Source organism: Octopus sinensis, linkage group LG19 (assembly GCF_006345805.1).
Source record: "Octopus sinensis linkage group LG19, ASM634580v1, whole genome shotgun sequence".
NCBI lineage: Eukaryota > Metazoa > Mollusca > Cephalopoda > Octopoda > Octopodidae > Octopus > Octopus sinensis.
In genome coordinates this window covers 45541526-45566525 of record NC_043015.1, presented here as the reverse complement: position 1 = coordinate 45566525, position 25000 = coordinate 45541526, and the positions used below count along the sequence as shown (strand labels likewise).

The 25000-nt window shown below is 40.8% G+C and overlaps 1 protein-coding gene across 1 annotated transcript in view; it reads right to left on the bottom strand.

The window, feature by feature from the left end:
• LOC115222156 (spliceosome-associated protein CWC15 homolog) overlaps positions 1-25000 on the bottom strand; it is a 60239-nt gene that overhangs the window by 9868 nt on the left and 25371 nt on the right. The window contains exons 2-4 of the mRNA XM_029792298.2: positions 13366-13511; positions 8744-8847; positions 3348-3439 (exon numbers count right to left, since the gene is read on the bottom strand). Of these exons, the coding sequence (XP_029648158.1) occupies positions 3348-3439; positions 8744-8847; positions 13366-13496 (327 nt within the window). The 5' untranslated portion in view covers positions 13497-13511. The remainder of the gene's footprint in view (positions 1-3347; positions 3440-8743; positions 8848-13365; positions 13512-25000) is intronic.

The following is a 25000-nucleotide window of genomic DNA, read 5'->3' as shown; positions in this document are numbered from 1 at the left end:
CTCAGAGTAAAAGGCAACTGTTATGATGCATGTGTACGTACAGCCATGCTACATGGTAGTGAAACATGGGCCGTGACTGCTGAGGATATGCGTAAGCTCGCAAGAAATGAAGCCAGTATGCTCGATGGATGTGTAATGTCAGTGTTCATAATCGTCAGAGTGTAAGTTCCTTGAGAGAAAAGTTGAACCTAAGAAGCGTCAGTTGTGGCGTGCAAGAGACGGCTGCGCTGGTATGGTCATGTGACAAGAAAGGCTGAAGATAGTTGTGTGCAAAAGTGCTACACCCTAGCAGTGGAGGGAACCTGTGGAAGAGGTAGACCCAGGAAAACCTGGGACGAGGTGGTGAAGCCGCGACCTTCGAACTTTAGGTCTCACTAAGGAAATGTCTAGAGACCGAGACCTATGGAAGTATGCTGTGCATGAGAAGAACCCCGCAAGACTAGTCAGGCCATAACCCGTGGCCCCGACCGACCGGGGACGTAGTCAGTCCTGTGCATACCTTCCTTCTTGTGACACTTATGAAGACCTGTTGAGGCAAGTGAAAATCAATCAAATCAAAACAATCAAAATAGATGAACATCAGTGGATTGTATTCTTCGTGGTACCAGTGCCGGTGGCACACAAGAAAACCACCCAAACGTGGCCGTAACCAGTACCGCATCGACTGGCCTCCGTGCTGTGGGCACAACACACACCATCCGATCTGGCCGTTTCGCCACCTCATCTGGCACCTGTGCCGGTGGCACATAAAGACACCTCCGAAGACCCGGCGACGTAGTCAGTCCACCTGTGCATACCTTCCCTCTTATGACACTTGTGAAGACCTGTTGAGGCAAGTGTGTGACACTTGTGAAGACCTGTGAGGCAGAGGCAAGTGTGTGACACTTGTGGAGACCTGTTGAGGCAAGTGTGTGACCCTTTGAAGACCTGTTGAGGCAAGTGAAAATCAAACCAAATCAAAATAGATGAATATCAATGGAATTTGTATCTTTGTGGTTCCAGTACCGGTGGCACACAGAAAACCATCCGAACGTGGCCGTCGACTGGCCTCCGTGCTGTGGGACAACAAACAACCATCTGATCGTGGCCGTTCGCCAGCCTCACCTGGCACCTGTGTCGGTGGCACATAAAAACACCACCACCATCCAAAGACCCGGCGACGTAGTCAGTCCACCTGTGCTTACCTTCCCTCTTATGACACTTGTGAAGACCTGTTGAGGCAGAGGCAAGTGTGTGACACTTTGTGAAACCTGTTGAGGCAGAGGCAAGTGTGGAACCTTGTGGAGACCTGTTGATGCAAGTGTGTGACACGCGTGACACTTGTGAAGACCTGTTGAGGCAAGTGAAAATCAAACCAAATCAAAATAGATGAACATCAATGGAATTTGTATCTTTGTGGTTCCAGTACCGGTGGCACACAAGAAAACCATCCGATCGTGGCCGTTCGCCAGCCACATCTGGCACCTGTGTCGGTGGCACATAAAGACACCATCCGAAGACCCGGCGACGTAGACAGTCCACCTATGCATACCTTCCTTCTTGTGACACTTGTGAAGACCTGTTGAGGCAAGTGAAAATCAAATCAAATCAAATCAAATCAAATCAAAACAAATCAAAATAGATGAACATAAATTGAATTTGTATCTTTGTGGTACCAGTGCGGTGCACACAAGAAATCATCCGAACGTGGCCGTAGCCAGTACCGCATAGACTGGCCTCCGTGCTTTGGGGACGTAACAAACACCATCCGATCGTGGCCGTCCGCCAGCCTCATCTGGCACCTGTGTCGGTGGCACATAAAAACACCATCCGAGCGTGGCCGTCTGCCAGCCTCGTCTGGCACCTGTGTCGGTGGCACATAAAAAACACCATCCGAGCGTGGCCGTTCGCCAGCCTCGTCTGGCACCTGTGTCGGTGGCACATAAAATCACCCACTACACTCTCGGAGTGGTGGCGTTAGAAGGGCATCCAGCTGTAGAAACACTGCCAGATCTGACTGGCCTGGTGCAGCCTTCGGGCTCCCCAGACCCCAGTTGAACCGTCCAACCCATGCTAGCATGGAAACGGACGCTAAATGATGATGATGATGATACATATATATATATATATACATACATATATATATATATATATATATATATATATATACATACATACATATATATATATATATATATATATTAATATACATACATACATATATATATATATATACATACATACATACATATATATATATATAATATATACATACATACACATATATATATACAACATACATACACATATATATATTACATACATACATATATATATATATATACATATACACATACATATATATATATACATACATACATATATATATATATATATATATACATATATAATAAATACATACATACATATATATATACATACATACATCATACATACATACATACAACATACATACATACATACATACAATACATACATACATACATACATACATACATACATACATACATACAACATACATACATACATAATACATACATACATACATACATACATACATACATACTAACCTTAATATATAGGTACCATTATATTCTTGGAGTGGTTGGCATCAAGAAGGACATCCAGTCATAGAGACCATGTCAAATCAGACTGGAGCTTGGTGCAGCCTTTCAGCTTGCCAGCCCTGGTCAAACTGTCCAAACCATGCCATGATGGACAATGGATATTTAATGCCGTTGCTGCTGATATATGTAAAATGAGAGAGAGAGATGAAGACAGAAGATATGCATGAAAGACTGGCATTTTTCATCTTTCTCTGTTGTAGCATATCAGATAATGACAGCCTGCAAATAATGGCAGGACGCTGTGCAAGAAGAGACCCATCTATCATGGGAAAACATACACAAAACGATATATATATATATCGATAATCAAGATTAATCAGCCGAAATTGCGAAGATGATCCGGTTCTTGACTGAAGATCGAAGGCTTTGAATGTCCCGTCCGTTTTTTTGTATCGTCTTCTAAATGTTTTGCATTCTTGTCCCAGTTTGTATTTTTTTACATTTACCTATATATATTTGTTTTTTGTTTTTTTTGTTTTTCCAGTTTCAGCTCTTGAGCTGTGGCCATGCTGGGGCACCGCCATTGTGGTGAAAGAGTACAGCAGGGATCACCACCCCCTGCCGGAGCCTCGTAGAGCTTTTAGGTGTTTTCGCTCAATATATATATATATGTATGTATGTATGTATAGGTGTCAAATGTTTATAAGGCGTTTCGTATAACCAGCAGGAAACTAAGACATGACATGAAGTAAAAACAAATAAAATCAATGTTAGACTCACTTCGTCATCAACAGGGTCATCTGCATCCAAGTTTGAAGCTGGTTCCAATCGTAACCTTTTACTACTGCTGCTACTGCTGCTGCCTCCAGATTCTGATGATGATGATGAAAAAGAAGAAAAAATTTGCATTTAAAAAAAATATATTTTTGCTGGAACTGTTTGGTTTTAAATACATTAAGAAGTTCAGAGAAATGCTACTTCCAGCTTTTTGCTGTTTTGCCAATAAATATGAAACATCGTTGTCTAGTTTAGGTGATGGTAGATAGACAAATGGTAGTGATTCTTGTAGTCAATAACACAGATTTAGATGTTGCTGTTCTAAGGTCTAATCTCACCAGAATTGAATTTTTTTACACCTCTTGAAAGATGAAGAAAAATAATGGTAAAAAAAAAAAATGGAAGAAAAAGAAAAGTACCAGTAAAAGAGTTAAGGAGGAGAGACAGAGTTGGTGTGTGTGAGAGAGAGAGATAGAGAGAGAGAGAGAGAGAGAGAGATAGAGAGAGAGAGAGAGAGATAGAGATAGAGAGAGAGAGAGAGAGAGAGAGAGAGAGAATAGTGTCAGTCAATTCTGTTGATCATGCATAAATCCTTCCTTGAAATTAAATATAGCAGATTATGATCTGAGACAAGTGGGTGCTAGTGCCACATAAAAAGCACCCAGTGTACTCTGTAGAGTGGTTGGCATTAGGAAGGGCATCCAAGTGTAGAAAGCAAGGCCAAAATAGATTATCGAACCTGGTGTGACCGCTGGCCTTACCAGTTCCTGTCAAGCTGTCCAACCCATGCCAGCATGGAAAACAGACATATGCCGTGCTTGAGAAGACCTAGCAAGCCAAATGAGGCCATAACCATGTGGCCTATGCCAGGGGTATAACCAGCCCACTTATGCGTACCTTTCCTTCATTGGTCAATAAACTCTGCTTGTGAGGACCTGTAGAGGCAAGTGAAATCGAAATCAAATTGGATGACTGGCATCTGTACTATTGGAGCGCTAAGAGCACCATCTGAGCGTGATTGTTGCCAGAGCGGCTAACTGGCTTCCGTGCCAGTGGCATGTAAAAAGCACCATTCGAGTGTGATTGTTACCAGCGTTGCCTTACTGGCACTTGTGCCGGTGGCATGTGAAAAAACATTCGAGTGAGGTCGTTACCAGTACCAATGGACTGGCTCCTGTGCAGGTGGCACGTAAAAAACACCATTTGAGTGTGGCCGTTGTCAGTACCGCCTGACTGGCGCCGTAAAAGCACCCACTACACTCTCAGAGTGGTTGGCGTTAGGAAGGGCATCCAGCTGTAGAAACACTGCCAGATCAAGAATTGGAGCCTGGTGCAGCCATCTGGTTTGCCAGTCCTCAGTCAAATCATCCAACCCATGCTAGCATAGAAAGTGGACGTTAAACGATAATGATGATGAATTCAAAGGCACATGGCCTAACGATTAAGGTACTGCATTTATGATTGTCAAGACTGTGGTTTCAATTCCCAGTGCAAAAGAGCATGCATTGTGTTCTTGAGCAAAACAATTTCATGTTGCTCCAGTCCACTCAGCTGTAAATGACTTCAAGGGTAGGGAAATCTTATAGTCTCAGTCACTTTAAATAAGTGTCCTTTGGGACTCCTTAGCACTAACATTTCAAGACACCTTTCATAAGACCCAACAAAGAAACTTCAACAAAATTGATCAGTTTTCAAGAAATAGCAGTTAAATCTTGCTACCTTTAAAAAAAATAAGAAGGTCATGGACGGAATATGTTTAAATGTTTGCTCAATTCAAGTAAACCTGGAGTTTAACAATAAAATTTATTGTAGAAAGCATTTTGTGAACACTGGAAAACCTGGTGCCACATAGTGGGACTGAACCTGGAACCATGTGGTTGGGAAGCAAGCTTCTTACCACACAGCCATGCCTGTGCATATATATATATTATTGGCACTCTATTGGTTATGACGACGAGGGCTCCAGTTGAACTGATCAACGGAACAGCCTGCTCGTGAAATTAACATGCAAGTGGCTGAGCACTCCACAGACACGTGTACCCTTAATGTAGTTCTCGGGGGGGGGGGGAGATTCGGTGTGATGCAGAGTGTGACAAGACTGGTCCTTTGAAATACAGGTACAACAGAAACAGGAAGAAAGTGTAAGAGTACAGCTGGGTTCAACACCACCCCTTGCAAGAGCCTCGTGGAGCTTTAGGTGTTTTCGCTCAATAAACACTCACAACGCCCGGTCTGGGAATCGAAACTACGATCCTAAGACCGTGAGTCCGCTGCCCTAACCACTGGGCCATTGTGCCTCCACAATATGTATGTGTGTATTTGTATATGTGTATATATATATATATATATATATATATTAATTATTATTTGAGGGAATAAAATCCAAACTTACAAGGAAAAAGAATTCAATTTAGAAAAACTAAATCAAATTCCACACAATATAATAAATACATATAAAATATTAGAAAAAAACCCACCTTTTATCAATTCAAAATGAATAATTAAATTACACCATCTAGAAAATTACAATAATTAAAAAATTAAAATAACAATAAAAAGTAAAGATTAAGTAAATTACAAAAATAATAAAAAAAGTTTTTCTACCTATTATATACATTTTTATTATTTTTGTAATTTACTTAATCTTTACTTTTTATTTGACTGCGGCCATGCTGGAGCACCGCCTTTTAGTCGAGGAAATCGACCCCGGGACTTATTCTTTGTAAGCCCAGTACTTATTCTATCGATCTCATTTTTGCCGAACCGCTAAGTGACGGGGATGTAAACACACCAGCATCGGTTGTCAAGCAATGCTAGGGGGACAAACACAGACACACAAACACACAAATATATATACATATATATGACAGGCTTCTTTCAGTTTCCGTCTACCAAATCCACTCACAAGGCATTGGTTGGCCCGGGGCTATAGCAGAAGACACTTGCCCAAGATGCCATGCAGTGGGACTGAACCCGGAACCATGTGGTTGGTTAGCAAGCTACTTACCACACAGCCACTAATTGATAAAAGGTGGGTTTTTTTCTAATATTTTATATATATATATATACACACACATATATACATATACAAACATAGATACACACACACATGATATACACAATCATACTGGTTACATTTAACATAATTGGAAGACATTTTATCTTAAAATAATTCAGCCTGAACTATGCTTGCTTTTACTTAGTAACAAGCAAAACACACACACAGACACACACACACCAACACCACAAAGACAAAGACACTTACAAACACACACACACACACACATATAAAGAAAGAAAGAGTGCATATGTGTGGGAGGTAGGGAGGAGGGAAAGAAGGTGTTCGGGGTTGCAAAATATATTCAAACATTTTGCTTTGTGAACACTATGACTTATGTATGACGTCTCCTTTGAGAGATGGCTAAAAGTAATTCTTCTTACAGTGAAAATGCTAATAGCTTTGGCTTGTGCCAATGAAAGTAGATGAGACCTTGGCACATGTGTGTGTGTGTGTGAGTGTGTGTGTGTGTCTGTGTGGATGGGTTTTATTGTATGTTTGTTGATTTATAGTTTTTGTGAATCACTCCAATGGGCAGCAGTGAAGAGAGATAGATAGATAGAGAGAGAGAGAGAGAGAGAGAGAGAGATGCAACAATCAGAGACAGTTGATTGATGAAGTGGCGGCAAAGAAAGACTTTGATGCACTTGGAAAACGCCAGGATATTGATAAATGAGTACTCGACCATGACTACGACGACTATGAGAAACCACCACCACCACCATCACTGTTACCGTTGCTGCCACCGCCACCACTACCACCACCACAACCACTACCACCACCACCACCACGACTACCACCACCACCACAACCACCGTCACCACCACTACCACCACCACCACAACCACCGTCACCACCACTACCACAACCACTACCATCACCACCACCACCACTAATATGAGGAATGAGACTGTAATACACTTAGATCTTTCCTCTCTCTTTCTTTCTACACATATGTACACACACACATATTTGTACCAAGTGTGTACAGTAAAGACTTGCTAAGAGGTTTGCTTTCCAACCACGAGGTTCCAGGTTCAGTCCCACAACATGGCACCTTGGGCATGTGTCTTCTGTTTAGTCAAGGGCCAACCAATGGCTGTAAGTACTGATGTGGCTGTGTGGTAAGAAGCTTGCTTCTCAGTCACACAGTTTCAGGTTCAGTCTCACTGAGTGACGTCTTGGCCAAGTTTCATCTACTATAGCCCCAGGTTGATCAAAGACTTGTGAGTGGATTTGTATCACACAGCCATGTCTTATATATATATATATATATATACACACACACACACACACATCCATATGTATACATATATTAGGCGCACGAGCGGTTGTGTGGTAAGTAGCTCACTTACCAACCACATGGTTCCCGGTTCAGTCCCACTGCGTGGCCCCTTGGGCAAGTGTCTTCTACTATAGCTATGGGCCGACCAAAGCTGTGTGAGTGGATTTGGTAGATGGAAACTGAAAGAAGCCTGTTGTATATATGTATATATATGTATATGTGTGTGTGTTTGTCCCCCAACATCACATGACAACCGATGCTAGTGTGTTTGCGTCCCCGTACCCGTACCTTAGCGGTTCGGCAAAAGAGAACGATAGAATAAGTACTAGGCTTGCAAAGAATAAGTCTTTGGGTCAATTTGCTTGACTAAAGGCGGTGCTTCAGCATGGCCGCAGTCAAATGACTGAAACAAGTAAAAGAGTGTGTGTATATATATATTCCTAATGCCAACCACCCCGCGAGTGTAGTGGGTACTTTTTACGTGCCACCTGCACAGGTGCCAAAGGGGTCTGGCATCAGCCACGATCGGTTGGTGCTTTTTATGTGCCACCGGCACAGAAGCCAGTCGAGGCAGTGCTGCCATCCGAACGTGGCCGATGCCAGCACCGCCTTGACTGGCTTCTGTGCCGGTGGCACATAAAAAGCACCAACCGATCGTGGCCGATGCCAGACCCCTCTGGCACCTGTGCAGGTGGCACGTAAAAAGCACCCACTACACTCACGGAGTGGTTGGCGTTAGGAAGGGCATCCAGCTGTAGAAACACTGCCAGATCAGACTGGAGCTTGGTGCAGCCCCTGGCTCCCCAGACCCCGGTCGAACCGTCCAACCCGTGCTAGCGCGGAAAACGGACGTTAAACGATGATGATGATGATGCTATACACACATACATACACACACACACACATGTATACATATATTATACATACACACACACACACACACATATATATATACACATACATACACATACATATACACATGCATATAAAGATATAGCTATGTGGTTAAGAAGTCTGCTTATCAACAACAACAACAACATGAAAGAACATCGGTACCTCTGCCTCTGTCTTTTTTCTCTCTGGCTGCACGTTCACGGTCTTCCAAGTCTTTACGGAAGTCACGGTTTCTCAGCTCCTCAATAGATCCTTGACCGTCTTGTCTGAAAGATAGAAAACATCACAAAAAAAGTTTATCTAAACTGCAAAGCCCAGATAAGGCTGTCTGATAATCAGTGGCACTTAGCTCTGGTGTCATCGTGTCAAGTACACAAAGTGAATACAATGAAACACTGATTAATTCAAACACAAAACAAGAAAAGGATAACTGGAATTCATTCTGTGTACAGCCTTCTTCGGAAACTGTGGAAATCCCATACATACAGGCGCAGGAGTGGCTGTGTTGTAAGTAGCTTGCTTACCAACCACATGGTTCCGGGTTCAGTCCCACTGCGTGGCACCTTGGGCAAGTGTCTTCTACTATAGCCTCGGGCCGACCAAAGCCTTGTGAGTGGATTTGGTAGACGGAAACTAAAAGCCCGTTGTATATATGTATGTATATATATATATATGCGTGTGTGTGTGTTTGTGTGTCTGTGTTTGTCCCCCTAGCATTGCTTGACAACCGATGCTGGTGTGTTTATGTCCCCGTTACTTAGCAGTTCGGCAAAAGAGACCGATAGAATAAGTACTGGGCTTACAAAAGAAGAAGTCCCGGGGTCGAGTTGCTTGATTAAAGGCGGTGCTCCAGCAAGGCCGCAGTCAAATGACTGAAACAAATAAAAGAGTAAAAAGAGTAAAGAGTAACAGTATATACTTTCATTACCATTTCATGTGCACTTTTCCATGCTTACGTGGGGCATCTGTCGAGGCAGATTTACAATATGCAGATGCACGTCTTGCCACCAATCCTCACTTGTTTTCAAGCAAGGTAATATTTCTTCATAGCTAGACACATTTTTGTTTAATGGAAGTTTGGAAACGAATAACATTGTTTGTATGATAAGGCGTAGGAGTGGCTGTGTGGTAAGTAGCTTGCTTACCAACCACATGGTTCCGGGTTCAGTCCCACTGCGTAGCATCTTGGGCAAGTCTTCTACTATAGCCTCGGACCAACCAAAGCCTTGTGGGTGTATTTGGTAGACGGAAACTAAAAGAAGCCCGTCGTATATATGCATATATATATGTATGTGTGTATCTGTATGTTTGTGTGTTTGTCCCCACAACATCGCTTGACAACCGATGCTGGTGTGTTTATGTCCCCGTAACTAAGCGGTTTGACAAAAGAGACTGATAGAATAAGTACTGGGCTTACAAAGAATAAGTCCTGGGGTCAATTTGCTCGACTAAAAAGGTGGTGCTCCAGCATGGCCACAGTCAAATGACTGAAACAAGTAAAAGAGATGGTGAAACTCGTTTACAACTATGACATGTCAAGACAATGGCACACACACACACATACACACATGATGGGCTTCTTTCAGTTTCCATCTATGAATCCACTCACTAAGCTTCATCCAGCTCATGGCTATAGTAGAAGACATTTGCCCGAGGTGCAGTAAGACTGAACCTGAAACCATATGGTTGGGAAGCAAAATTCTTAACCACTCAGCCAGACACAGCCTAAAAGAAAGAGAGAGGGAGTGATGGTCATGGCCAGAACTCCTTTGATCAGTGGTTTGTTCAGTCAATATGTGGATAACTGAACAAAAACAGTTGACAGGAGAAACAAAAAGAATCAAAGTAACAGTCGTTTGTATCAATAATTAATCAAATTATTACAAATATTTATTTCTTTACTACCCACAAGGGGCTAAACACAGAGAGGACAAACAAGGACAGACAAACGGATTAAGTCGATTATATCGACCCCAGTGCGTAACTGGTACTTATTTAATCGACCCCCGAAAGGATGAAAGGCAAAGTCGACCTCGGCGGAATTTGAACTCAGAATGAAATACTGGCAGATGAAATACCTATTTCTTTACTACCTACAAGGGGCTAAACATAGAGGGGACAAACGAGGACAGACAAACGGATTAAGTCGATTATATCAACCCCAGTGTGTAACTGGTACTTATTTAGTCGAGCCTGAAAGGATGAAAGGCAAAGTCGACCTCGATGGAATTTGAAATCAGAACATAGTGACAGACGAAATACCGCTAAGCATTTCGCCCGGCGTGCTAATGTTTCTGCCAGCTCGCCGCATTTTTATTATTATTACAAAATAGTGAAATGATTTCTTTTTAAAATGTTATAGTGCCACATTTTATAAAATACATTTTTTATTAAAAAAAACCCCAAAAAACAACCAGCTGAAGTACTTAAAAAAAAATACCGGGATTCTGTTGTAAAATGTTTTACAAAATCATTTCAAGTGTACATTAATAGAGTTGACTATTTGTGTGTGTTTGCGCGTAATGTGATATTATAACGCATTTTTATTTTATTTTACTATAACTGTGTTGAACTGCTGCTAATTTCTTTGTATAATAAAAACATTAGCACCGTTTTTGAAATATTGATTCAATGTCCACAAAATTTTCAAACTGACTTTCATAAAGGCCATAAAGGCACATTAACATAAACCACACCTGTTTTCAGACAGCAAACGCACGACATACTAACACATGACATTAGAATTTAATGAGAAAGATTATGTTAATGAAATGTGACCACGTAACCTGATCTTTTACTTGTTTCAGTCATTAGACTGTGGCCATGCTGGGGTACCACCTCGAAGGATTTTTAGTCAATCAAATCGACCCCAGTACTAATTTTTTATTTTTCAAGCCTGGTACTTAGTACTTATTCTATTGATATCTTTTGCCAAACTGCTAAGTTACAGGGACATAAACACACCGACCCTAGTTGTTGAGTGGTGGTAGGGAACAAACAGACACACACGTAGATATATACCTATATATATATATGTGCAGGTGGCACGTAAAAAGCACCCACTACACTCACGGAGTGGTTGGCGTTAGGAAGGGCATCCAGCCGTAGAAACACTGCCAGATCAGACTGGGCCTGATGTGGCCTTCCGGCTTCACAGACCCCAGTTGAACCGTTCAACCCATGCTAGCATGGAAAGCGGACACTAAATGATGATGATGATGATTATGGTATATATATCATCATCATCATCATCGTTTAACGTCCGTTTTCCACGCTAGCACGGGTTGGACGGTTTCGACCGGGGTCTGGGGAGCCAGGGGCTGCCCCAGGCTCCAGTCTGGTCTGGCAGTGTTTCTACAGCTGGATGCCCTTCCTAACGCCAACCACTCCGCGAGTGCAGTGGGTGCTTTTTATGTGCCACCTGCACAGGTGCCAGAGGGGTCTGGCATCGGCCACGGTCAGTTGATGCTATATATATATATATATATATGGTGGGCTTCTTCCATTTTCTGTCCACCAAATCCACTCACAAGGCTTTGGTTGGCCTGAGGCCATATGTTTGGGAAGCAAACTTTTTAACACACAGCCATATAGGCACCTGGTGAAGACAATGATTTCACGTAGAATTCATCATCATCATCGTCATCTTGTTTTAGTCATTTGGACTGCAGCCATGCTGGAGCACTGCCTCGAAGGGTTTGGGTTGAACAGACCAACCCTCGTACTTTTTTTTTAAAGTCTGTTACTTATTCTATCAGGCGCAGGAGTGGCTGTGTGGTAAGTAGCTTGCTTACCAACTACATAGTTCTAGGTTCAATCCCACTGCGTGGCACCTTGGGCAAGTGTCTTCTACTATAGCCTCGGGCCGACCAAAGCCTTGTGAGTGGATTTGGGGATGGAAACTGAAAGAAGCCTGTCGTATATATGTATGTGTGTGTATATGTTTCTGTGTCTGTGTTTGTCCCCCCCAACGTCGCTTGACAACCGATGCTGGTTTGTTTACGTCCCCATAACTTAGCGGTTCGGCAAAAAGAGACCGATAGAATAAGTACTAGGCTTACAAAGAATAAGTCTTGGGGTCGATTTGCTCGATTAAAGGCGGTGCTCCAGCATGGCCACAGTCAAATGACTGAAACAAGTTAAAGAGTTTCTTTTGCTGAACTGCAAGCTGCAGTGGTGGTGGTAACAAACACAGACCATAGAGACACACACACATAAATATGATAGGCTTCCACACAGTTTCCATCTAACTTGCAAGGCATTGGTCAGCCTCAGATGCTGTGAAGTGGGATTGAATTTAAAACCATATGGTTGTGAAGTGAGCTTCTTAACTTCACAGCCATGTCTATAGAAGAACATGAAACCAACAGATGGATGTCAACATCTCCATAAAGAAGAACCGATCACTCAAAGTGGACGGAACTCTAGGGGCGAAGTACTGAAGGACGACCTCAGGAAACTAAACCTTATGGAAATGACAAAGGACCAAGATATCTGGCACTTTGCTGTGTACTCAAGAAGACCTGTCTGACACGGCAAAAGAGTTAATGCTACTCCTCCTACAAGAGCCTTGTGCAGGTGCCACTTAAAAAGCACTCAAGATGTGCCATGTAAAAGCGCTCATGCTGGTAGAAACCAAGCCAAATCAGATTGGAACCTGGTGTAGCTCTCCTGCTTTCCAGCTCTGGTTAAATCGTCTAACTCATGCCAGCATGGAAAACGGATGTTAAAGGATGATGATGATGATGATGAAAATGAAATAGAAGTTTTCTGGTTGAACCAACCTGTATTTTAACTTGTTGTGGGATGGTAGATCTCGGCTGGAATATTGCTTGGACAAAGAACTAAGGTCGTTGTCCCCTTTCCCACGGCCACCTCGAGCCGGTTCAAATGTTGGCCGGGCAGCAGTTGTCATTCTTTTTACGTTTCACTGAAAATATAGAAGAAAAAGACAGAAATTAAAACAACAAAAATAATATTGGCGCGGGGGGACCCTAAAACATTCTCACATTAATTAGTAAAAAAAAATTTGTAAAAATAACAAAACAAAACTGGTTTTTCACATCAGCACAAAGTAGCAATTTAACCCTTTAGTGTTCAGATTACTCTGTTAAATGTAATACTTTTTCACTCAAATTGTTTTTAATTAATCCTGCATTATCTTATAGCTTTGAGGTTTCAGTGATGTGATTGTTTATTTTTAGAATGTCATTGTAGGTTAGGTGTGAGAGGCCAGATATCGCCTGTTTGAATATAAAACAGAATATTTGGGCCAGATATGGCCGGTTTAAACACTAAAGTGTTAAGGGAAGGATGTTGTCGGATTAGAATTGTTACAGTGTCAGAGGGAATGTCTCATTTGTTTTGGTGCTTTGTATTTAAGGTTCAAAAACAAAGTACCAGTCCAGTGGTGGGGTTGATTGTTCTTGCTTTCTTTCTTTCTTTGGATTGTACCAGTAATTCAAAGGTCCAACTGTTGTCACATTGCATCAAGCTGGTTCAATCGGAAAACTATATTAAAAAGTACACACGTCTAAGGAATACTCAACCACTTATATATTTATTTCTTTATTGCCCACAAGGGGCTAAACATAGAGAGGACAAACAAGGACAGACAAAGGGGTTAAGTCGATTAGATTGACCCCAGTGTGTAACTGATACTTATTTAATCAACCCCGAAAGGATGAAAGGCAAAGTCGACCTCCCTCGGCAGAATTTGAACTCGGAATGAAATACTGGCAGACGAAATACCTATTTCTTTACTACCCACATGGGGCTAAACACAGAGAGGACAAACAAAGACAGACAAACAGATTAAGTCGATTATAACGACCCCCAGTGCGTAACTGGTACTTATTTAATCGACCCTGAAAGGATGAGAGGCAAAGTCAACCATGGCAGAATTTGAACTCAGAACGTAGCTGCAGACGAAATACTGCTAAGCGTTTCGCCTGGCCTGCTAATGATTCTGCCAGCTCGCTGCCCTTTTATATTAATTCCATGAGTAGGAATCCAGTTGGTCAAATGACTCATGAATACTCGTTGTTGAGAACAATGGAGACCTAACCACCTGATTGGCACCTGTTTTATTAAGCCCTGAAGGCTGAAAAGTAAAGTCAGCCCCAGCAGGATTTGAACTTAACTAAATACCTAAAAGTCCACTGCTCTACTAATTCTGCCAAAAAAAAAAACAAAAAAAAACGAATTGCTGTCTTAAGATCAATATACCTGAGATAAAAGATGTTCAGTCCCTTGATCATCTGGCTTTCATTCAGACATTGGATCTAGGACTACATTATGCAAAGTGTCCTTCATTTTGAAAGATGGTACGAGTTATTTCTAGCATAATAAATAACTATATAAAGGCCTCTGCTCATGTGAAATGTTGTGAAGAGAGTTAAAACTTTAGCAACCAGCACCAGCCGTTTCTTTGGAAAGAGGTGCAATTGTTGTTGATGTTGTCGTTTAGCTCCAGGTAAAATCTGATTGAATAAACACCTATATGATCAAAGGCATTCCAAGTGTGACCATTGCATCTTTATTATAGGGGTATGTAAAACCAAGGTGCATTGTAAAACAGGATTGGTGTGAGCACTAGTGCCATGTAAAAAAGCATCTAGTACACTCTGTAGAGGGGTTGGTGTTAGGAAGGGCATACCTCCGTAGAAACAAAGGTAAAACAAACTACGGGACCCGGTGTGGCCGCTGCCCTTGCCAGTTCTTGTGAAACCATTCAACCCCACCGACAGCATAGAAAATGGATGTTAAATGCTGCTGCTGCTGCTAAGATCAAATTATCTTGTATCCTTTTTTTTTTTAATCCGGTATGATAGGGTAGTGTGATTTCAGGGAGATACGACTGTTATTTCTAGCATATTAAGTGATCAAATAAAAAGTTTATGTTGAATCAAGAGGCACAGTTCATTGCTGTGTGTAGATAACATATCAGCGATGAACCTTTATTTTGGTAGGAATCACTTCTGGTAGGTAAAAAAGTATACGCAAGAAAGAACACACCCATCACCATTGTTGCTACAATAGATAAATACACACATACACACACACACTCTCTTTCCTTCTTCATCATCACACATATATAGACTAAAAACACCATAAGACATACAGAAATGAATAAATAATAACCCACTCTACCCACTCTTTTTTCCTCCTCCTCCTCTGCCTCCTCATCATCATCTCCTCCTCCACCTCCGCCTCCTCCTCCTCTCACATACACACACACAATCACATTTATCAGTTCAGTTGTGATAAATGGTACAGAATTATGGAGATTAAGCTCTGAGAGATCAAAGAAACAGCCGTGTCTTTTATCCCATTTTATTTTTCATTTACGATTTCGTTTTAATGAGATTATCAAGGTAAGGCAGTGCAGTTTCTCTAAGATACTTTTGGCTTGGTTTCTTTCTTTCTTTCTTTTCACTAAAGACAGAGGAGGGAATCGAGGAGACAAAATGTGTCAATCAGAAAGAGACTGTTACAAAGAAATTGTAACGATCTGTGTGTAAAGACAGCTTTAAAGAGACTAACACAGATGTGTGTGTTTGTGTGTGTGAATGAAACAAACTACATTGCAGTGATATAAGGCATTAAATGTGTACAGGGTGTGAAAACGAACAATATACTGAAAGTAAGTTTATGTGAGTACAAAGCATGTAAGTACAAAACAGGTAAACAATCTTTTGAAGTATTTCGTTTTTGGATTCGGGTTGCAAGATTCTTTATATGAGTTCGTGTGTTGAAACATATTTTTGTGTGTCTGGGGAGAGTCATTTTCTTTTTGTGTCTTATGATTTAACACACACTCACCAGAGAAATTTCACTTGTAGAAGCAATCGCCAATTCACAAGCACTCGTAGACAGACTTGTAGATTTCTTTTTAAAAAACAAGTCTACAGTTGTTTGCTCAGAAAAAGCATCTATTTTGCTCTCAATAAATTTCTCGGTAACACACAGAAGCATTTGTTATGGTGGTGGAAACTTTTGCATTTTGTTCAATATTTATTTTCCTAAAAAAAATTTCATTGCATCTTGCAACCTTTTCAATAGTCTTGACTATAAGAAATAAGTGAAAATTTTACCGGTGAGTGTGTTAAATCATAAGGCACAAAAAAAAAATGACTCTCCCCAGACACAATCTTTTGAAGGTTACAAGAAGAAAAAAAAAAAAATCTGAGGTGGAGATAATAGTCAGGATTAGTTTGAGACCCAGAAGTGTTAAGCACATGAAAAATAAGTACAGTAATGTCTTGATATATGAGTTAATTTCTTCCAGGAGACTGGTCATGAAGCGAAAACTCGTAAAGCAGGGCAATAATTTCCCATAGTAGCAATGTTATAAGTCACAATTCGGTCCCAGAAAAATATTCTACCTTTAAAATTTATAATACTCATAAATAAATGGCAATAAAACAACAGTAGAATGTAAAGAATATTTTGTATAAAGTAAAAAGAATGTCAAGATCTTCTCTTCTTGTCTTGAGACAGCATTCACCCGGGGTGGGTTGAGCTGGCTTCATTCATTCTCAATGCTGCATCTCTCACAAACGCCGACCAGGCCTGGCGATTTGAGGCTAATGACCGCGTGATCTCCAACCACTCCTTATTCCAGCAGCGAACGCCATAGATATGGGGGCCTAGGTTGGGTTCCAGATCAGCCTTGACTGTCATCAGCCAGGTTTTTTTGTTGTCCACCACATCGCTTTCGCCAACCCAGAAGGGGAGCTGGGGCAATTGCTTTGTAGATGAATTCTCCTGGTTGACGATGGAGAGCATGACGTCGTCAACCAAGATCATTTATAATAAAAAATATTATCATAACCGTTTTCTGAATCACTTCCATTGCATTAGACTCGCACACACCATCACTTGTAGAAGCAATCGCCAATTCACAAGCACTTGTAGACGGACTTGTAGATTTCTTTTTAAAAAACAAGTCTAGAGTTGTTTGCTTAGAAAAAGCATCTACTTTGCCCTCAATAAATTTCTAGGTAACACACAGAAGCATTTGTTATGGTGGTGGAAACCTTTTGCACTTTGTTCGAAATTTGGATCTTGTGCTTGAAATATAAAAACTTGTAAACCCAGGGTCTCGTAAAGCAGGTCCTTATACAGTTAGGTATTACTGTAAATAGCTATATTCTGGACAGGAAAGATACCAGTTAGTTGCCGATAACAGCATCCAAGAATATTGTATTTGGTTGCTTATTCTCATAAGCTAGGAGGATGGATCGGGTCATGTCGAATAACGTAGATTGCCCACTGGTTTATAGAAATATTGATTCCTAACATTAGCGTATCAAGCCACAACAAACCTTGCAGGATAGTATGTTCCAATGAAATCAATTCCTGTACTTGACTGGTCCCTTGTTTTATTGAAAATCCATCCTCACCCACATCCCACTCTGGCTGGAAGGATGACAGGCGAAAATTGAATAATATTAGCAGTGAATTTGGACTCAAAGGGAATGAGCAGTGGAAAACAAGAACACATTTCAACCACAAGGTTCCATGTTCAGTCCCACTGTGTGGTACCTTGGGCAAGTATCTTCTGCTATAGCCTCAGGCCAACCAAAGCCCTGTGAGTGGATTTGGTAGACTGAAACTGAAAGAATTCTGTTGTATGTATATATGTGTGTGTGTACACATACACACATATATATGTAAAGGCACATGGATCAGTGGTTAGAGCGTTGAGCTCACAATCATGAGGTAGTGAGTTCAATTTCTGGACTGGGCTGTGTGTTGTGTTCTTGAGCAAGACATTTTATTTCATGTTGCGATGTCACTGGTGCCAAGCTGTATCGGCCTTTGCCTTTCTCTTGGATTGGAGGGCTGATGTGCATGGGTGACTGCTGGTCTTCCATAAAATAACCAGACCAGACTTGTGCCTCGAAGGGGAACTTTCTAGGTGCAATCACATGGTCATTCATGACTGAAGGGAGTCTTTACCCTTCTTACATATATATATATGTCCTCTCAATGGTTAGCTGGAGATGATTTTTAAAATGGGAATATCTGAAGTAAACTTGACTGCTCTCACAAACGAGAATACTAAAATTGAACCCGACTGCTCTCAAGAATTAAGTAAAAAAAAAACTGGAAAAATAATCCAGATCCTTGTCCGGTACCGGATCGATCCCAAAATCTAATCAGTTCATGTCAGTCATGTGGCCAAACATCCCTGAAAGTTTCATCCAAATCCATCCAGCGGTTCTTGAGATATCTTGTCCATGAGTAAACAAACAAACAAATGGGACTGAAAACAATACCTCCTCTTCGCCAAGGCAGAGGTAATAAATAAGCATTACACTCGACTGAATAATATGAATGTTAAAGGGTTAAATTTCACTTGTAGCACTATAATAGAAGACATTTTCCCAAAGTACTATATAACAGAATTGAAACCAAATCCACTTGGTTGAGAAGTGAACTTTATCCTGTCGTGATGTCTGTAAATCAAAGCAGGGATTACAGAGGGTTTTTAAATCTATATTAGGTATAAAGTTTATGCAGTAGGGAGAAAAAGATTGGAAACTAAAATGTATACCATCATATCACTGGAATAAAAATTAATTTTCCTTGTAGTTTTTTTCCGAATATTTCTCGTTTCTTGGTTAACTAATTAAATTTCAAATTTCATTTAGATGTACATTATACACACACAAACACACACATGTATGTATGCTTGTAGATGTATGTCATGTGAGTGTGTATATGTACACACACACACATATATGTGCGTATACATACACAAACACAACCGCCACTATCACCACTACTACCACCAGCTACAACTACTACCGCCACTATCACCACCACCTCTACTACTACTACTACTACCACCACCACCACTACCACCTCTACTACTACCACCACTACTACTATCATTACATACACATACATCCAACTTTTGAAGTTTTGGTTTGTGTTTGTATATTTTAAACCAAACACATTAAGCTGAGGTGAGGGTGAATAAATGTTCTAAAACAGCAGTATCTTATTTCAAGCCAAGGCAGGGGTTATATTTGTATCCCTTTAATCAGAATACAAAAGCCAACAAAAAACCCCAGAAGGTTCAAGTGAATGCGATGAAGCTGCTAGACAAACAAGAGTAATTGAGGAGGCGACAACAGGGAGAAAACTGAAACTATTGTTTGGGCTCACAAATAAAAGGTGTGAAAGGGGACGACAAGGGACGCGGATTATGGATGATTTGGTCAACTGATATAGCAAAGAGGTAACACCTGAGAAAGCTAAACAACTGGAATAATTGATAGAATGATCGCATGGGAGTGTGAATGGCGAAGAAGGAAGCAAAAACCGTAGTAAAAGCTTTAAATGGATTTATTTAATTCCCCGGGGTGGGTTGGCTGGTTGTTTGTAAAAGGTGTTGCAGATCTGTTGATTGGATTATGGGAAGAGGAAGGGGGCGAGGGTTTAAGATGGAGCAACAATGTGTGGCTGTGAGGTAAAGTGATGAAAATTTATAATACTAACTAAATATAAAGACCCCCTTCGGTCATGAATGACCATGGGATTGCACCGAGAATGTTTCCCCTCTGAGGTACAAGTCTGGGCAAGGTTGTTTATGGAAGACCAGCAGTCGCTCATGCATATCAGCCTCCCGTCTCTACGTCACCGATGTTATCCAAGAGACAGGCAAAAGGTTGATACACCTGTGACATTGCAGCTTGTTTCTACAGGTGTGTGAACTGGAGCACCATGAAAATGTCTTCTACTATAGCTTCAGGCTGACCAAAGCCTTGCGAGTGGATTTGGTAGATGAAAACTAAAAGAAGCCCATCGTATATATATATCTGGGTTCAGTCCCGTTGTGTGGAACTTTGGGCAAGTGTCTTCTACTATAGCCAGCCTCGGGCCGACCAAAGCCTTGTGAGTGGATTTGATAGACAGAAACTGAAAGAAGCCCGTCGTATATAGATATATATATATGTATGTATGTGTGTGTATATGCTTGTGTATCTGTGTTTGTCCCTCTAATATTGCCTGACAACCGATGCTGGTGTGTTTAAGTCCCTGTAACTTAGTGGTTCAGCAAAAGAGACCGATAGAATAAGTACTAAGCTTACAAAGAATAAGCCCTGGGGTCGATTTGCTTGACTAAACGGCAGCATTCCAGCATGGCCACAGTCAAATGACTGAAACAAATAAAAGAGTAAGAGTATATCTATGTATACATGTGCCTTTGTGTCTGTGTTTGTCCCCACCATTACTGCTTGACAACTGATTATGGTGTGTTTGCATTGGTTAAAAAATAAGTCCTGGGGTCAATTTGTTTGATTAAAACCCTTCAAGGCTGCGTTCCAGCATGGCCACAGTCAAATGACTGAAACAAATAAAAGAGTAAGAGTATATCTATGTATACATGTGCCTTTGTGTCTGTGTTTGTCCCCACCATTACTGCTTGACAACTGATTATGGTGTGTTTGCATTGGTTAAAAAATAAGTCCTGGGGTCAATTTGTTTGATTAAAACCCTTCAAGGCTGCGTTCCAGCATGGCCACAGTCAAATGACTGAAACAAGTAAAAGAGTAAAAGGATAAATAATATCCTTTTTTTTCCTAACACAAATCATTCCAACTGCAAAGCAGAAGCAGAGTATAGTTTTCAGTAAACTGGACTTATATTGTAATATACTTTGTTGAGGTGTACAACACAATATTCTACAGGAAGATTTATATCAGTGTGTGTGTGTGTGTTCTGTAAATGAGAATTTTTCAAACAGTCAACAGTGTGGAAGAACTCTGCCAGTTAATCATGTATAATGTATCCAGGAGGGAAACTTCAGAATTATCTCTGAACATTTTGTTGTGACGTATAGTAGAGAGCTTGATACACACATCATACACTAATGTTTTGTGGGGGGTGGGGGAGTGTGGTGGTGGTGGGCCCTGACAAATACACTTGTTAGGTGTCAAGGTCTGGTTCACAAGGAATATATGAGCAGGGAAAAAATAATCTTTATTGGTAAGGGAGTTCAGTTGTTTTTCGGCAATCACACAGAATCCGGTTTCAACAGTCCTTCTTCGCTATATTTCATTTCACCAGAATATTTCGCCTTCAATTAAGGAACACACACACAAAAAAAAAACCAAAAAAAAAAAACCGAAACAAAACGAAGCAAAGCAAAAAACTTCACCTAATCATTTAACACGAATTTGTGTAATGTAAGAGGAGAATCTGAAAACCTCACAACCTAAAGCACATGGAAGTTAATCCATTTAACAGTTAACAGATTTCTAGCTACAGAATATCCCCTTCCCATTCCATGGTGAAAGTAACTCCCCATCACCAACAACAACAAAACTTTTAGATAGGAAATTTTGGCATCCCATTGCTTTATTGCGATTAGAAAACTTGGAGCTTTTCGGTTTGAACGACAGTTTTTAACATAATTTCTAGGTAACTAAAAAATTTTAAACTTCATATACTGGTAGAATGTGTTTATAAAACATCTTTTTTCTCTTGGCTTTATTGAGAAAATTCTATAGTTTGTAAGATATTTGTTTTTTTTTTCTTCAATTTCTGCAATTTCAACCAATCAATGACGTCTATTGAGGTAAAAAAAAACACATTCTGTGCCGTATGAATATGTCCCTCGTTTAAGAAACAGATTGGGTTTATTTACATTTGTGAAGAAAAAAGATACCCTTCCCCTAATCCTAACCCTAACTCTAAAACAGATTGAAATGCAATAGATCGATACTAGGGTCATAATTATGGGTGACAATTTCATATGACACCGTTTGCAGGAAGAATTTAGTAAAATAACTGTCTTTATTAGGAAACATAAAGGCAGCAAGCTGGGAGATTTGTTAACACACTGAGTAAAATACTTAGCGGCATTTTGTCTGTCTTTATGCTCTGAGTTCAAATTCTGCTGAGGTCGACTTTGCCCTTCATCCTTTCAGGATTTATAAAATAAGTACCAGTTGAGTACTGGAGTCAATGTAATCGACTTATCTCATTCCCTGAAATTACTGGCCTTGTGCTAAAATTTGAAACCAATAATAGGGAACGGAAAGGCAGTGAGCAAGCAGAATTGTTAGCATGCTGGGCAAAAATGCTTAGGGCATTTCGTCTGATTTTACATTCTGAGTTTAGGTAGTGGGTAGTGATTTTCTTCACTACTTCAGGGAGTGATGACCCTGCCTGACACGAGTCCCGGGCTCAGCTAGCTCCGGCTGACAGTACCTGGTATGGGCCCTTATCCAGGGTTACGGAAAGGAGTCAACCTTCAAAGAAATCCAGAGTGGAGCCCTGTATGCGGTTTAGTGTTCGACTCGACACTCTTCCAGCAGCTCCTGCAACGAAGCTGGTGCCAAACATAATGCCCTGCACTTCATTGGACTACGTCAGCAAGGTCGAGAGAGGAATCCTAATGATTGGGCTACCCAGGATTTTCTTACATCTAGCCCGGGCCCCAGGCCTGCGCAAAACTGGAGAGGACATGAAATATAAAAACCAGACTGGATTAGTTTATGCGCAACTCCATTGTCTCCCAAGACAAAAGGATGCCAACAACATTCTGAGTTAAAATTCTGCTGAGGTCAACTTTGCCTTTCATCCCTCTCAGGATCTATAAAATAAGTACCAGCTGGGTTTGATGTAATCGCTTTATCTCCACCTTGTGCCAAAATTTGAAACCAATAAGAAGTAACATGAATTAAGTTGAAATTTTGATGAAAGCCTTTGTGTATAGGGAACCCCTCAATTTTGGGGGCTTAAAATTTGGAAAGAAGGTTTTATACTATCTATGTGTAAGAAACTCCCATATTTTTTTAACCTAATTTTTAACAAAAAAGGGGTTCCCGTTACTTTAAATTTGGAAATTTGTATCATAAAACCAAGGTTGGTCTCAGACATATTGGTTATCAAAAGGGTTAAGAAACTGAATCCAGTCCCCATCTTTGGCTGGTTGACAAAAATGCCATTATGAAAAAGTGGATTTTAATTAAACCAAATTCATTAGCACAGTTTATTCAGATAAAGGTGATTATACTTGCTAAAAACATTTGAAGACAAACTAGTTATTCAGATTAGCAGTTTGTACAACATCTAAGAGAAGACGCTAACACAATAAAATTAAAAAGTAGTAATTTATTTTACAATTTACCAAAAATTCAATTAGAACTTAATTAAAAAGAAAAATGAATGAATGAACTTAACTACTCAAAATCTTTGGGCCTGTAGGTTGTTTCAAATAAGAATTTGACTGTTTAATCTCAATACTGATGATAGTAGTAGTATTCGTAGTGGTGGTTGTGGTAGTACTGGTAGTAGTATTAGTAGTGGTGATGGCAGTAGTAATAGCAACAGTCAAAGTAATAACTGTTGTGGTTGTGGTGGTAGTAGCAGAAGTAGAGGAGTAGTAGTTGTGGTGTTGGTGTTAGTAGTGGAAGTAGCAGAAGTGGTGGTGGTAGTGGTAGTAGTAGAAGTGGTGGTGGTGGTAGTAGTAGTAATAGAGGTGGTTGTGGTAGTACTGGTAGTAGTAGTATTAGTAGTGGTGATGGCAGTGGTAATAGTAATAGTCATAGTAATAACTGTTGTGGTGGTGGTGGTAGTAGTAGTAGAAGTAGAGGAGTAGTAGTTGTGGTGTTGGTGTTAGTACTGGAAGTAGCAGAGGTGGTGGTGGTGGTAGTAGTAGTAGTAGTAGAGGTGGTGGTGTTGGCAGTTGTAGTAGTAGTAGTGGTAGCAGAGGTAGTGGTAATAGTAGTAGTTGTGTTAGTAGTAGTAGTAGTAGTAGTATCATTATTATTAGTAGCAGTAGTGATGGTGGTTAGTCATAGCGATGATAATGATGGATGTAACAACAGCAGTAGTAATAGTAGTAGTAGTAGTTGTTGATGTAGTGATTATGGTGGTGGTAGAAGTAATGGCAGAGGTGATGTTGTTGTTGTGGTGGTGGTGGTGGTGGTAATGGTAGTAGTGGTTGCAGTAGTGGTGAGGGTGACATTAGTAGGAAGCAGCAGCATTTAGTACTCTTTTACTTGTTTCAGTCATTTGACTGCGGCCATGCTGGAGCACCGCCTTTAGTCGAGCAAATCGACCCCGGGACTTATTCTTTGTAAGCCCAGTACTTATTCTATCGGTCTCTTTTTGCTGAACCGCTAAGTGACGGGGACGTAAACACACCAGCATCGGTTGTCAAGCAATGCTAGGGGGACAAACACAGACACACACACACACACATATATATACATATATATATATATACATGTATACGACAGGCTTCTTTCAGTTTCCGTCTACCAAATCCACTCACAAGGCATTGGTCGGCCCGGGGCTATGGCAGAAGACACCTGCCCAAGGTGCCACGCAGTGGGACTGAACCCGGAACCATGTGGTTGGTAAGCAAGCTACTTACCACACAGCCACTCC